The sequence below is a fragment of the Aythya fuligula genome, chromosome 4, assembly GCF_009819795.1.
Source record: "Aythya fuligula isolate bAytFul2 chromosome 4, bAytFul2.pri, whole genome shotgun sequence".
In the NCBI taxonomy this organism is placed as follows: Eukaryota; Metazoa; Chordata; class Aves; order Anseriformes; family Anatidae; genus Aythya; species Aythya fuligula.
This window is the reverse complement of record NC_045562.1, coordinates 16675428-16690437: the sequence shown is the minus strand read 5'-3', so window position 1 is coordinate 16690437 and position 15010 is coordinate 16675428. Positions and strand designations below refer to the sequence as shown.

Below are 15010 nucleotides of genomic sequence, written 5' to 3'. Positions count from 1 at the left end.
GAATGGACAAACTGAAAAAGTTTAATAAGAATAAGAATAAAAGAATAAGAATAAAATGTGAGGGGGGATCTTAAAGCATGGAAGGAAATTCTGAAGGCAAAAATGGAAATAAATTAGGGACTCAGTCTTACATATCATATAAATTAAAAATAGATATTTAAGTGATGAAGCAGTAATTTCATATCAGATTTCTGGTGTCTACCAGATGAGTAATAAAGCAATCTTTTGCTTTATGGTATCATCTGGAATCCATGATAAAATTATAGATTCATAACTGAAATCTGTTTTTATTTTCTGATTGTTCTCCAAACATTTGCATCAATGTAATTTCATTAAAATACTGTTAGAGTATTTTGAGTACCAGGTTATGTATGAGGGTTATTTCAGCACACTAGCGGTAACCAAAATATTAACATTCCTGCCATTTTAAAACACACCCATTGGGTGTTAAAATGTTTATACTTTGTTCTTTCAGACTGGACCAGCCCCATGTTGGTAGAGGCTATAAAATAAGAGATTGATATATGTATCATGTGATATATATGTATTTTATGTAATTCTGGCAGTGTGATCCATCTTCTTCTATTAAGATAAATTATGCTATTTTTCTGGCAGCACTCTATCAGACAGGTGAAATGTAGCTTATATTTTTAGAGGTAAGATTTTATCTATGTTTATGGCATGTTTATGTTCTTGTAAGATTTTTGTGTATTGATATTATAATTACTATCAATAGTAATTGATAGTACTGACATTTGGGCCATTTGTTCAGGCCCTACTACACTTGCATTGCACATAGTATTCTCCTGGCAAATTTCAATGATTTCAGAAGGTTGTTTGCCTCCCTATCTTGCAACAGAAGTAGACATACGTTTACATGTTCTGACCTAGTGGCGCTACTTTCAGAGCAAAATGGGCATACCCTGCCCCAAATAATAAGGATCGCAGTGAATGATAATTGAATGGTTTCTTTCTTCTGGAGTGAGACCTACTCCGCAGGATAATGTTCTCTGGAGTCTTCCCATCTATTGAGTCAAGCATGAAGTGGGCACTCGGAATGTTTTAATGTTTTGTTGTGTGTTAGCATAATACAAGTTTCCCTCATTCTGTATTCTTTGTATGGATTTACAAATGTAAAAATGTTTTGTTCATTTTTCCACTGTCCCCTCTTCTTGTGCTCCTATGGTGCACCTGTTTCTTTCAGTGGTAATGCCGAGGTTAAAACTCTCATTGACCTTGTCTTCTCTGCTGCCTTGTTAACACTTCCACCGATTCTTGCTTTACACCTTCAGTCCCGCCAGTGCTGCTATTGCTGGAGCACACTGTGAACCAAATCAATGAATTTAATTGGCTAAAAATGCCTCTCCAAAAAACATCAACTGTTTTTTGCTCAGAACACTTCAGTGGCATAATTGATTAGGTATGAGTAGCCAAGGGAAGGAAAAAGGTCAGAAACTCCACAAACTGAAATAGGCATAAAAATCAAATGCAATGTCAAGTTTTGGCATTGTTCCCTTCTGCTCATCTTTTCCTACTACTTCTTCAGTCTTCTTTTTATTGAAATCAATCTAAATTCATAGGTGTATAAACCATATTTTATCTTGTGTAGAATGAGATAAATTTACACTACTTGATATGTTCTTTATGAAACATATTTTATCTTTATAAGGATGTTCTTTTGTCCTTTTTTATAAGGATGTTCTTTTTTATTTAATTGAAAGTACCATCTACCTGAGTAATTGGTCGCCAGGTATGCTGAGGGAGAACTATAAGAATACAGAAAATATGTTGAACATTTGTCTTAGTTGTTTTTCAGACAAATTCGGTACAGCATGTTACTATTTAGAAACATTTCAAATCACAGAGTAGTGGGGAAAATATGATTCTAATCATTATAGATTACTTATTCTTGTTAACATGCTGTGAACTTCATTGTGCAATGAATATTGCAATTAAATGTGTTAAACACAGAGCAGCTGTAAATGTTCCTACTAAGTAATAGTGGTAATAGGAACAGCTCATTTGTATCCATTTTTTTGAAGTGTTAATCTTATTGGAGAATGATATTCAAGATGGAAACATTTATTGTCCTTTTATAGACAATCATTCCAATAACTGTTTAGTGAGGACTGGCATCACAGGGAGAAAATTGTGTACCTCAGCTGCTGTCCTGCCTGTGGCTGTAATGAAGTCTCTGTAGTAATCTAATTCTATCGACTTAGCAAAAAAATGGAATTTTAATTGACAAAATAAAGCAAAGCAAATTGTCAGTAAAGACATGTTGACTTAAGCTTTGTTGATCATGATGTCAAAACTTTGTTCTGGCCTAGAAGAAAAAAACAGATTCTTCTGAATTATTAAACTTCAAAAGACATAAATTATGTAATTGACTGACTTTGCATACAGCTTTATAGAATCATAGAATATCCTGAGTTGGAAGGGACCCACAAGGATCATTGAGTCCAACACCTACGGTGAGTTCTATGTTATTTGCATGTTCATTCCTCTACATTTTCTGGAGAGTGAAGGGGTTTGATATTGTTGCTTAAGGAGCATGCTGTGAGTGTTTTGAGAAACAGAAACTCAGAGCTTTGAGTGTTTTGAGAAAAATTCAGAAACTGCACCACCATTTCTGAAAGTGGGCAGGCCAAAAATATATGGCTGAATCAAGAAGCATCAAACTCTCAAATTAGAATCTTTAAATCCCTCAGATTTGGCACCATGTTCTTGCAGAATTAATCAGGTCTCCCAATGTAGTCAATCTGGAAGTAAGTTTTTCTTGTTGGGCTCTGAAGACTGAGTGACTGAAACCTCTCTTGAATCATCTTTCACTGTAATGCAGTGCTGACCTAAGAATGTGGCCTTGTCCTAGTTAATATATGGAGTATTAAATATTTCTGAAATACTTTTAGTGGCACATAGCGCTTAACTGAGAGCCATACATAATGTTAGGACTTTCTTCTCAGTAATCAGTACCTGAAGAGATTAGTTCTAGGATTAAGGTGTTTTTGTTTTTTTTTGGTGGTGTTGTTTTGTGGTGTGTTTTCTTTTTGTTGTTTTTATTTTTTGCCTCTTTATTTGTGGTGTTTTTGGTTTTTTTTTGATGTTGTTGTTTGTTTGTTTCCATTTTTTATTTTTTTTGAAAGAAGTAGTCTGCATATGAATCTCAACTAGGAGTATTATTGAATAGAAGATGGCATGAGCCAGCAATGTGCCTGTGCCACAAAGGCTAATGCTATCCTGGGCTGCATTAGGCAAAGTACTGCCAGCCTATTGCAGGAGGTGATTGTTCCCCTGTAGTCAGCCCTAGTGAGACCACACCTGGAGTGTTTTGTCAGCCCAGTTCTGGGCTCCTCAGTACAAGGAAGACATGTAGCTACTAGAGAAAGTCCAACAAAAGGCAATGAAAAGGATGAAGTGCATGGAGCATCTCTCATGTGAGGAAAGACTGAGAGAGCTCTGTGGCTTTCTAGCCTAGAAGAGAGAAGAGAAGGCTCAGGAGGGAACTCATCTATCAAGTATAAAATACCTAAAGGGAGGGTGCAAGAGAACCTAGACAGACTCTTCTCAGTGGTGCCCAGGGACAGAACAAGGTGCAGTGGGCACAAACTGAAACACAGGAGGTTCTGTCTGAACATCAGGAAATGCTTTTTGACCATGAGGGTGACTGAGCAAGGGAACAGGTGACCCAGAGAGGCTGTAAAATCTCTGTCCTTGGAGACACTTAAAACCTTTCTGGATGTGGTCCTGGATAGCCAGATCTAGGTGTCCCTGCTCTTTAGCAGTGGGGTTGACCTGATAACCTTCCTTCCAGCTGTAATGGGTCTACACAGCAAGGTTTTGGTAGCAGGGGGCCATAGGGGTGGCTTCTGTGAGAAGAATCTAGAAGCTGCCCCATGTTAGGTAACGGCCCACTGTTGACCAGAGCCAAGCCAATAAGCGTTTTTTTTTTTTAAATGTAAAAAAAAAAAAAAAAAAAAAAAAAAAAAACAAACAAAAAAAACACTGCGCCACATGGCACCTGGGAGAGTGAGGAGTGAGAAACAGCCTTGAAGGCACCAAGGTCAGTGAAGAAGGAGGGAAGGAGGGGGAGAGGTGCTCCAGGTGCCGGAGCAGAAGTCCCCTGCGGCCTGTGGTGAGGACCATGGTGAAGCAGGATGTCCCCCTGCAGCCCATGGAGTGCCACAGTGGAGCAGGGTTCCACGCTGCAACCCGTGGAGGAGACCACGGTGGAGCAGATGGACCTGCACTGACGGAGTCTGTGGCCCTGCCAGAGCAGATTCTGGGCCAGACCTGTAGCCCGTGGAGAGGAGACCACGCAGGAGCAGGTGATCTGGCAGGAGCTGCTGCCCATGGGTGATCCAGGTTGGAGGAGTTTTCTCCTGAGGGATGGACCCCGTGGTATGGACCCGTATCTGGAGCAGTTCTGGAAGAGCTGCTGCCTGTGGGAAGCCCATGTCGGATCAGTCCAGCAAGGACTGCATCCTGTGGGATGGACCCCACAGCCCAGGGGACGAGAGTGACTGAGAAGGAGCAGTGGAGAAGAAGCACTGTAGACTGACCATAACCCCCATTCTCCCATTCCTGTGTGCCACTCAGGGGGAAGAGATGGAAGAGGGTGTATGGGGGGGAAGGTGCTTTTGGTTTCTTTCCTTTGTTTCTCACTTCTCTAGCTTGTCAGTAATAGGCAATAAATCTTACCATCTTCCTACGCTGAGTCTGTTTTGCCCGTTACAATAATTACTGTGTGATCTCCGTGTCCTTATCTCAACCCTCGAGCCCATTCCATCGTATTTTGTCCCCATTCCTCTTTGAGGAGGGGGAGTGAGAGAGCAGTTGTGGTGGAGCTCGGCCACCGTCCCGAGTGAAACCACCACACCAACCTCAACCATTCTGTGATACTGGGACATACCCTATTCTGGGTCTCAGAAGAAACATGCTTGTCAAATGCTTTTGCGTTATTTTAGCAGTTTTGGTGGTGATTGATCCTGAAGATACTAAACAGAGGGGAGGAAAAAAATGACATAGCGAAATTAAAAAACAAGCAAACAAACAAAAATAAATGCTGACAAATGTAAAATTGTCCATCAACGATTTTCACTATTATGTTTTTTCCAGTAATGTGTAAAATAGTGATGTGGCTTTTATATCTAGCCAACAATTTGTCTCCCAGATGGACCATTTATACCGGGTCAGTTGCTGACATACTTTTGATTGCCTGTAGAAACTCTTGAATGGCTAATACCATAAGGGTAAGACCCTGCAGGTCCTGTGTAGCCCATATACAGATGTTTTCAAAGGAAACATCTCTCCCTCCAATATTTATTTCTCTAGGAATGCAGCTGCATTACCTTGTCAGTCTATTCATTGTAGTTAGTATGATCACTTTTAACCTGAGATGGTTATCATCTTCTTCTGTTATTTTTAGAAACCAATTGTCGAGTACCTTACTCTTGCAGAAGAGAAGAAACAAATGAGCTGCTTCACCACATTCTGGAAGTGACAGCAAGAGCTTTGTATATAGCCATTAAACATTTTAAAAGCTTTCCAAGAAAATCCATCCTTTTATTAGCAAAGCCTTTTCAAGAGATACAAGCCACTTGCTTACCAACTTCTTCTTTATTGTTATAATAAACTTCTTATTGATTACATCCTGACTCTCAGTTTTAGTGTCAAGGTTTGGGTGTACATATACTAAGTACTTGAGTATGTGCTTCATAAGAAATATTTCAGTACATTTTTCACTACATACAATAAACTTCCAGATAAATTCTAGAAATAAAATGCTGTAGTGTCACACAAGAGAAGTGTCTAAAGCTGGAATTGCTGACCAGGAGCTATGTTGCTGTCAGGGTGAGTGAAAACAGCCATCTGGTTCTGGTAAATTTACTTACTAGATATCCTGAGCTATCTATAGCAAGTTATGAGCACACTGCTTTTGGTACCCTTTTTTGTTTGTTTGTTTGTTTCCCCCTAAATGCTGATGTGAAGAATATTCCCTGCCACCTATATATATATGTATATTTTTTTTTCTCTTCCTTAATTTGTATGCATCATCTGATTGCTAATACATTCTTTATCAGACCACATTATGACTTGATCCAGTCACACTATACTAGTATATTTTAAAATTTCTATATATGTTTTTCATCCTGTCTGTGAATTAAGAAAATAATGCACGGAGAATTAATCAGTAATGAAAATGTCTAGAAGTTGTGTCGTGTGTGATTGGCTATGATTAAAATAACTGAGGTAACACCAATCATACTGGTTTTTGGCTTATTTTTTCCACTATTTGAGTAGTAATCAGTTTCAGACTTGTATCTGTGAAATTAGATGTTTATTTCTTAGGTTATTTTGAATATAGCTAAATCTTTGCTGTGATAATATTTTGTCAGGCTTGAAAAAATACTTGTAGCGTTAGATAAATATTGCCATTTATAATACAGAAAAATCAAATCATTCCAAGATGTTTATTTCTACAATTATTAAGGTTATTTTATTAAAACTTGATATGCCTGTGCTGGTAATTTCTGCTAATAAGACATATCAAGACCAACAAAATGGAATTCTCAAAACACTAATCATGTAAGAGAAATAATGTGTGGGTTTTTTTTTAGTTTCAAATATAAATATAGCGAATAAAACATCATGTTAACATTCTAAAGACTGAATATTCTAAAAAATGTTAGGAGTTCTAAAGATTTAAAAAAAAAAAAAAAAAAAAAAGGAATGGAAAGGGGAAGGGAAAGTTTTGTCATTCACCCAAGATATCTGTGAGTGTCTGATGGCATCCTGTCTCCCATTTTAGTGTGAGTTCTTTCAAATGCCTGAATATCAATCAAGCTTTCCATAAAAACAGTCTTCATTGAAAATTTCAAACTAGTTTTAATCATTGTACTGATGTTTCAAATATATTCAGTTTGGTCATTAGTTCAGTTCTACACCATTGGGAATGCAGGCAGGCTTTATTAATCACTTTTTTTTTTTTTTTTAATCTGGTACTGAATAATTGTTTTCTCAAAGGTAGGCCTATGAAAGCTTTGTTAAAAGGAAGGACTGTCAAATGAAATGCATTAATTGAAGCTAGCAAAAAGTCTGGGTCAGATTAGAGAAAACTGTGTCTCTAAGCAATCTGAGTTACTACATTTGCTTCAGGGATCGTGAAACTTAAGACTATCAGCTTGGGCTTCTCAGAAAACTAAAAACAAGTTGGTAGAGAACAGCATCTAGAAAAACTAACTTTAGACCAGCTCTGATTGTAATGTCTCCAAATTTACACTGCCTGGAAACAAAAAAAAACACTGAAAGTAATGCCAAATGGAAGGGCAGAGGGATGAGTCTTCTTCGTTTTTTCACTGGATAGCTTGTCGTCTGTGTAAGAGTTTCTTCCTCTCCTTCCTGAGCTCTTGTTTCTCATATGTGCAATGATGCTGACACAGATCTTGTTGATAAAGAGCTTTGCCTGCTTGACACATAGATTTGGTATAGGAAAAACAAGGGCGTCCCAGTCCAGTGGGATGTATGTGTATGAAAGAATTTCAGATCTGAAAAACATTGTAGTTATCCTGGCAAATCATTTATGAAGTTTCTTTCTTCCCCCATTCCCACTGAGATACCAGTCTCTTATTATACTGCCTGACTTTCAAATAGGCATAAGTCATATCAACCTCTGTAAATGCTCTCTGATAACTTCTGCTGTGTCTGTTAAGTATAATCATACTCTTCTGTAGTCATCTATGTTTCTTAACCAAGTTGTGCTTTTATCAAAGGTATTTCTCCCAGTTTGGATTTCCACCTATTTTAGCAGCTGGATGCACGTGCAGCTGTGATCTTCCTAAGAGCTCTTCACTGTGTCATGACGAAGCTACTGCATTAAGCTTATTTTTTTGTTGTTGTTTGTTTGTTTTTATTTGTCATCCGCACTTGGGAAGAATTTTTTAATTGCCTTCTTACAGGGATGATATTCATGATTATCATATCTAAATCTATCTTCTACTACTACTACAACAGCTACTACTACTGCCTATTTTTTGCTTCCTGAGCAAAATGGCAAAAAACAACTTTCAAAACATATATTTATATTCTTGGGTAACTTTTAAAAAAAATGTGGGATGAATTGAATCAACAATGATTTAGTAGTTTTTGAGCTGATCCAGAAAATAAATAGACAAAATGATTATAAAACATTTTTTTCTTTAAAAAATATATATATGTATATATATATTATTTTCAGAAAATTAATAAGCCAGAAGTCAAATATCCTGCCTGCATTAACAGAAAATATTGGACTGTTTCTTCTGTTAGACTAACAATCTTTTAATTAACAACAATGATCCTTTTATTTCTTTTGCTGGTTTTGAATCTTCTTATGTGACATTTAGAAAAGAACCGTTAGCCATTAAGAAAAACTTGTGCTTGTGTAGAGGGTTATTTGCAAGTCATAATCAAGTTCTAAATGGGTTTTATAAACATTAGTTAGGTAGGTTGCTACCAAAACCTTAGGAATTATTCCAATAATCTCATCCTCTGGATTTAGATTATTTGCTCATTATCCTCACCACGTCTTTTGCTATTTTTTTTTTTTTTGCTTTCAAAGTTTACCTCTGTTAGACGTTATGGTATTTCAAAAGACTAAAGTGAAGTTTGAAAATGCAAAATGTCTCTGCTTCGTTCATTAATTATTTTTAGGTGTGAGATATCTGTTTCTGTAGTACATGGTGGCCCCAAAATATCAATAGTGTGAAGCTTGACTGTGATCTTTTTATGTTCTAATACTGAAGATCAAAAAGCATAGGAGTAGCTGAAGATTAAAATTAAAAATTGCTAAATATTCAGTTGTGACATGACAAAATAGTTTATAATGCTGTGATAATTTCCTTTGCATTGTTTATGATACTCATTCAGTGTACTATAAGAATTGATTTAATTTCTTTGTAGGTACTGAATAATGCATCCCATATGACTTTTGATTTGAATTAGAACTCTCATTAATTATGATACCAATGGAATTATTTTTGTTTCTTTTAGTGTGTCTCTGAGTTTCTTATGATATACGCACATGTGCACCACACAGTTTACCAGTTTCAGATGCTAAGACTGACACCTTTGTCTAATGAAACAATTCTTTATTTTTGTTTAGTTCAGATCCTCAAGCATTTTCAGAAATCCAGGTAAACATTGAACCCACAGTTATTTTGTCATCTTGAAATAGTCACTGGTCATTTCATATTTACTATACCTGAATAATGGAATAGCATTAAGTTTAGTACTGCAATCAGTTTTCTTAAATATTCGTCTAATAATGATACCTCTTCAATAAAATCTGTCAGTCAGCCTGTTTAAAATGTGTACTTTCCTAATCTATTTTGAGAATACAATAGGATGAAATAGTTGTCAAAAGTGTGTCTGTTATATGTATTTATTTGAATGCATGTATACATATTATTAAAGTGTATGCATGTATATATATATATAAAGTATACATGCATTTTATCAGTCAGAACTCTAGGCTAAAACTTGTCAAATTTATTAGGTGTGACCAGTTTTTGAAAGATATTCTGTCATACTGTGTGGTTTGGCAAGGCTCTTAGAGTTCATGTTTTAAAAATATTGTAACTTACTTGCTTGTCCAGTGTTCTGGAATTTCTGAATCTAATAATTTTTCAGTTACTGTGATAAAATCATGTTACTGAATGTAAATATTCATCAAAATTTTTGTGTGTCTGTGTCTTAGTACCTTGAACATTCCCAAGTGCTGATTCCCACACCAAGTAGGACATTTTTTTCTCGATAATTTAAAAATCAGCTGATGATTACCTGAGCATACAATACATAGTGAGAATGTTACTGATAATTGTAACATGGCCAGACTAATAAACCTAAAAGATAAAGCAAAAATTGCAATAATAGTCATACAGTCAACAGTCATAGCATATGGCATATTCTTTGGGACTGTCTGTTTATCATTTGGGTATGTATTTATAGTTCTTAGAAAAAATGAAACCTTGATCCTTGGTGGTAGTTGGGATGAACTGATGTTACATGGGTTTGGACTGACAAAATAGGAAATATATTGACTTGCCTGAAGTTTGATGACAACTTATTGGGCATAGTTTTATGTTGAACAGTTCTGTAAGTAAAATATTTATTTGTTTATTTATTAATTGATTGGAAAAAATATTCAACAGATTTAACAACAAAAAAAAAAATTGCTTGTATATGATCTCAAAAGAAGAAAAAGTTATTTCAATAGAACACGTGGACTGTATATGAATTAACCTTTATAGATATGTTCTTGTATAAAGTATCTTAGAAGAAGTTAATGGTTTTTATAAGAATGGTCAGCTTCAGTTTGGGGAATTAAATTAGGGATTTAGCAGGGTTTTATTAATGTTGTTGAAACATTCTGTTTTAGGGGCAGTCCTACTTCTTGCATTCTCACAATTTGGAAGATGATTTTTTTGGGCTAATTTTAATGGTGTTAATCACTTTGTAAGCTACAGATAAAGTTGGGTGACAAGACAAGAAATGAAATGGTGTAAAAAACAGGATGAATACTGACATGATAAAGGGTAACATAAGATTTTGAAGTCCGGTAATATTTTGACTTGGGAGGACTGAGGAATGTAACTAACAAAATTCCCATTTACTAGTTTAAAACCACCTTTGTAAAATTGTTTTTCCTGGTTTGACTTACTGATGTGTATTAGTGTTATTATATGGATGTGTATTCATGAGTTCTGGTTGTAAATATTCACAGGAAGTTAATTTTTGCAGTTTGTCTTGTTCATTAACAAAAAAAAAAAATCTCTAGCATTTGAGATGGTTACCTAAACAACTTTTAGCTTTATATTTTAAATGTGTTGTGTGTGTGTGTGTGTGTGTGTATATATATATATATATATATATATACACATGTATATTTATGAAATCAACAGTTGTTTGATCCTACAAAGGGATTTAATCTGGTTCTTATTTCTTATTGAATCAATTGAGTTTTGCCCAGGCTGTTCTATGATCTTTTAGTAAAATGAAAGGCAGTCTTTAAATGTAAAACTGATCTTTTTATCTGATTTTGTTTGTGCACGTAAGCTTATAAACCCAATGAGAAATTTTTTTTTGTTGATTTGTTTGTTGTTTTTTTTTCCCCATCGCCATGTGCATAAAGACTATTACATCAATTCTGTTATGGGCACATGTTTAATTTCATTTTTAATTTATGGAGAAAAACTAATACCTCCCAGTCTAAAGGCAATGTGATATCTGAATATGAATATAAATACCTGAAAAAGAAATTTAAGAATGTAAAAAAAGTCTAAAAATGTAAAATGGTTTCTTCTGAAATGTTTTAAGCATTTTTGCTCTAAACATTTAATGGTAACCTCTCTAAGGACTTTGTAAACAGTTTCTGCTTGTTCATTTGCTAGAAGAACTTAAAATAGTTCAGTATGAAAACAGAAGTTATGGCCAAAATTAAAGCAATTAAAGCTTAGAAGAGTTTTTTCTTTTTTCTGTTTCTGTAAAATATGGTACATATAAGTGCATGCCTTTGTATAAAATACGAGTGTACATATAATGACATAAATTATTAATTTAATTTACCGAGTACAATAAAAGAGTGATAACTTCATTTTTGACATACATTTCTAGAAACAATAGATTTTTTTTCTATTTGTATGAAATTGTTCCATTACTTATTTCTCCAAAACTGTGTTGTTTTTTTTGTTTGTTTGTTTGTTTGTTTTCTGAATGACCTCACAAATAACAATAAAATGGTTTTGGAAATAAAATGCAAGATATGTACATGAATTACTTTATTATCTTTTAGAATTTCTTGCTGATAAATTTGAAACACAAATCCAATTAGAAATATCAAACAAAAGCTTTAATTAAAAATAATACGATGAAAAACACCAGATTCTTACTAAGAGCCTAGTTTAAATAGTAATTATATGTTTTTTCCTGAATTTATGCATCCCTTCTCTGATTATAGAAATTGGCTTCTTTATGTTCTCAGATAATCTTTACATGATAAAATCTATAAGATACAGGCCTCTCAGTTTTTCTTTACTCACACTTACATCTTTCTTTTTCAGATGACACGAGAGCAGTATATTTTAGCAACACAACAGAACAGCCTTCCAAGGACTGAAAATCCTCAGTTTTATCCAGTAGGGATTTATGGATGGCGAAAGAGGTGCTTATACTTCTTTGTACTTCTCCTGTTGGTTACCATGATTGTTAACTTAGCAATGACAATATGGATTTTGAAGGTTATGAATTTCACAGTGGTAAGTATCTCAGCGACTTTATCCTATTTCTTATACTAATAACTTATAGTTTCAGTTCTCTTTCCTTTAGCATATTATATACAAATTCTATAAATTTGGATTAGAAATGGCATATACTTCTTTGAGTGTTGCTTCATATATTTATACTCTTTGTATATATTCTGATGTGAGTGGCCTCTGTCCTGTTTCTGTTAATATCTGCTGAAAATATACCTGTGTCTTAGATTTATATGTTTGCCCAACTGAAAGCATAACGGTGACTGCCCCAAGTGTCTCTTGATTGCTTTTCTGCATTGATAGCAAACAGTAGGAGTATGCTATGCCTGTTTTGTATGGTATGTTTCCTTTAAAGGAGAAAACCAGGTTAGTTGGGTTCAATTTGGGATGGCTTTTTTAGTATCTGTTGTTACTATTTCTCTAAAGTTTACTGGTCTCGATGGCCAGTAAAACTCTGTGTTTCACTTAGAACAAACAGTGCCTGTTTTGATACTGATAAGATCAGGTAGGTGGGTATAAAAACCACAGAAATTTATGAGACAGCCTCTATCTAGAAACTTTAAGAGCAGCAAAGTGTTACTGAGTGTATTCCCAATGTACACGTGCCTGAAAGAATGTCTGTGTTCAGTAAAGGTTCTATTATCTACCCAGCTGTTCCCAAAGCTTTGCTTGTATAAAGGTGATTGGTGTGCTCACTAGTTGTCTGTGGTGTATCTTTTTGTATATCAAAAGACAGAACACTCCTCAGAATAAAATAACAGTGGTTCTGCTCCACTGTAATAGCAGTGTAGTCTTACTGGGTTTTTATGTATTTAATAGGGTATTTCTAATTACTAGGGTCATGGCACATTTCAATTCTCCATTAGTTTCTTGGAAATAAAAGCAGCCTTAAACACATATGAAGCTATTCTATACTTTCCAATGCTCTCTAATACATAGTGTCACCTGAGATCATTGTCTGGTGAGACGTATTTTAGAAATACATTGCAACTTTTGAGTTGCCAGCAGTGGATAAATGTAGTATATTTGTATTTTGACAACTATATGACAATTTCATGTATCAAAGAGCTTGATAGTTGTTGTTTGTTTGTTTGTTTGTTTTTAATATTTTTAATTATAATGTGCTTTCAAAATAGGACACATTTTGATGCTTATATTAGAAGCGTATTTAGGATATCATATCTGTTGACTTGAGTAAAATGGTCTGATATTTATCCAGAAGGGAATTAACCATGGAAAATTAAAAATATTTAATTAATTTAAAGGTGTTTAAATAGCACAGCATTTTCTCTGGGCAAAAGATTACATTCCAATAAAATATTTGAATCTACTGCTAAGAAATTTTATTTATGTATCTCAGCAGTGGTAAGAAATCAGAAGTGCAGCTTGAAATCTTTTGAAAGGGAAAAATACGTTTGTCAAACTGTTTAAAGAGTACAAAGGAGGAATCTAGCCATGATAAAAATAATTGTTGAAATTGAACTGCTTGACATTTTGATATTATTTTAAATTCTTTGCCATTTTTGCACCAGCCAATACTGAGTTCTTTATGAAAATAACAGTAATTGTATGAAGGGGTCATGAAAAGCCAGGTCATGGGTTTTGTCATTGCTGGCTGACAGTTGCAATGATGTTAATGAGTGAGCTGTTGACTTTCTATTTTTAACTGTACAGCTGTAGCCACTGGCCAACTGGCACAATAAAAGCCTTTCTGAGCTCAGTTCATAGATTCTCCAGTAGGAAAGTTTTCTGAATATACTGACCTTGCTTGTAAAGGTCATATTCTGAATCTGAACTCATTATCTCACATTCTTTTTATGCACAAAGAAATACGGTCTCCCATAAGGCCACTGATTTCATAGTAAGACAGTTAACTAAAGTAAAATTATCCTTAAGATATGCATGCTGTAAAGCCAATCAAACAAGCAAATTAAAAAAGAAAAATGGTTTATTTGGTAAAAACATAGAACAGGCAGGTTTGTGCAAGTCTCTTTTTCTGAGATTAGCTGGCGTAACTGGAAATGGTAGATAAACTTTCAAGCATAAAGTCTCTTCTTCCAATGTACAATGGAAGAAAGAAACTTGCAGGATACGTACAAGTTAAGAATAATTTCCCCAGTTTAATATGTATCAGTTAAACAAGCAAAACCAAAAGTAATTAGTATCAGTGTAGCAGAGGGAATATTACATGTAGGAATCAGAGATAAAGTAATCATTTTTTGAAACATATTCCCCAGGTGATAGCTTAGTGGTGCTGTCCCTTAATGTCTGGTTGAGATCTGTACCCTCACTGTTCAGTCATTTACAAAGATGCAATGTGAGAACTTCAATACAGAGAAGTCCCCAAACAATTCCACTGTTACAGATAGATATATCTATCTGTAACATACCATCCTATCCTGGGTTTATGTGGAAAGTAATTATTCAGTAGTAGGTTATATTAGAGAAAGGTCTGACCTTGAACAAAATGTTCTGCAAATAACTTAGCTGTGAAACAATCCTCAGGCTAAACTCATCATTGGAATAAAGCTCTTTCTTCTCTAATGTGCATCAAGTGGATCTACTCTGTAGTGAGTGGTAAATTTTCAACCACTATGATATCCTTCACTAGTGGAGCCATCAAAATCTCCGAATTACATGCTTGAACTTTGGACTTCATCTATTGTATTAAATTATTTCCTGAAAAATAAACAACTGCCATCCTCAAGAACGAGCTTAAC

At 34.8% G+C, this 15010-nt stretch overlaps 1 protein-coding gene across 4 annotated transcripts in view; it reads left to right on the top strand.

Moving 5' to 3' along the window:
* SGCZ (sarcoglycan zeta) overlaps window positions 1-15010 on the top strand; it is a 451534-nt gene that overhangs the window by 226593 nt on the left and 209931 nt on the right. For all 4 annotated transcript variants that reach the window (XM_032186118.1, XM_032186120.1, XM_032186117.1 and 1 more), the window contains exon 2: window positions 12099-12293. In XM_032186118.1, coding sequence (XP_032042009.1) covers window positions 12099-12293 — 195 coding nt within the window. The remainder of the gene's footprint in view (window positions 1-12098; window positions 12294-15010) is intronic.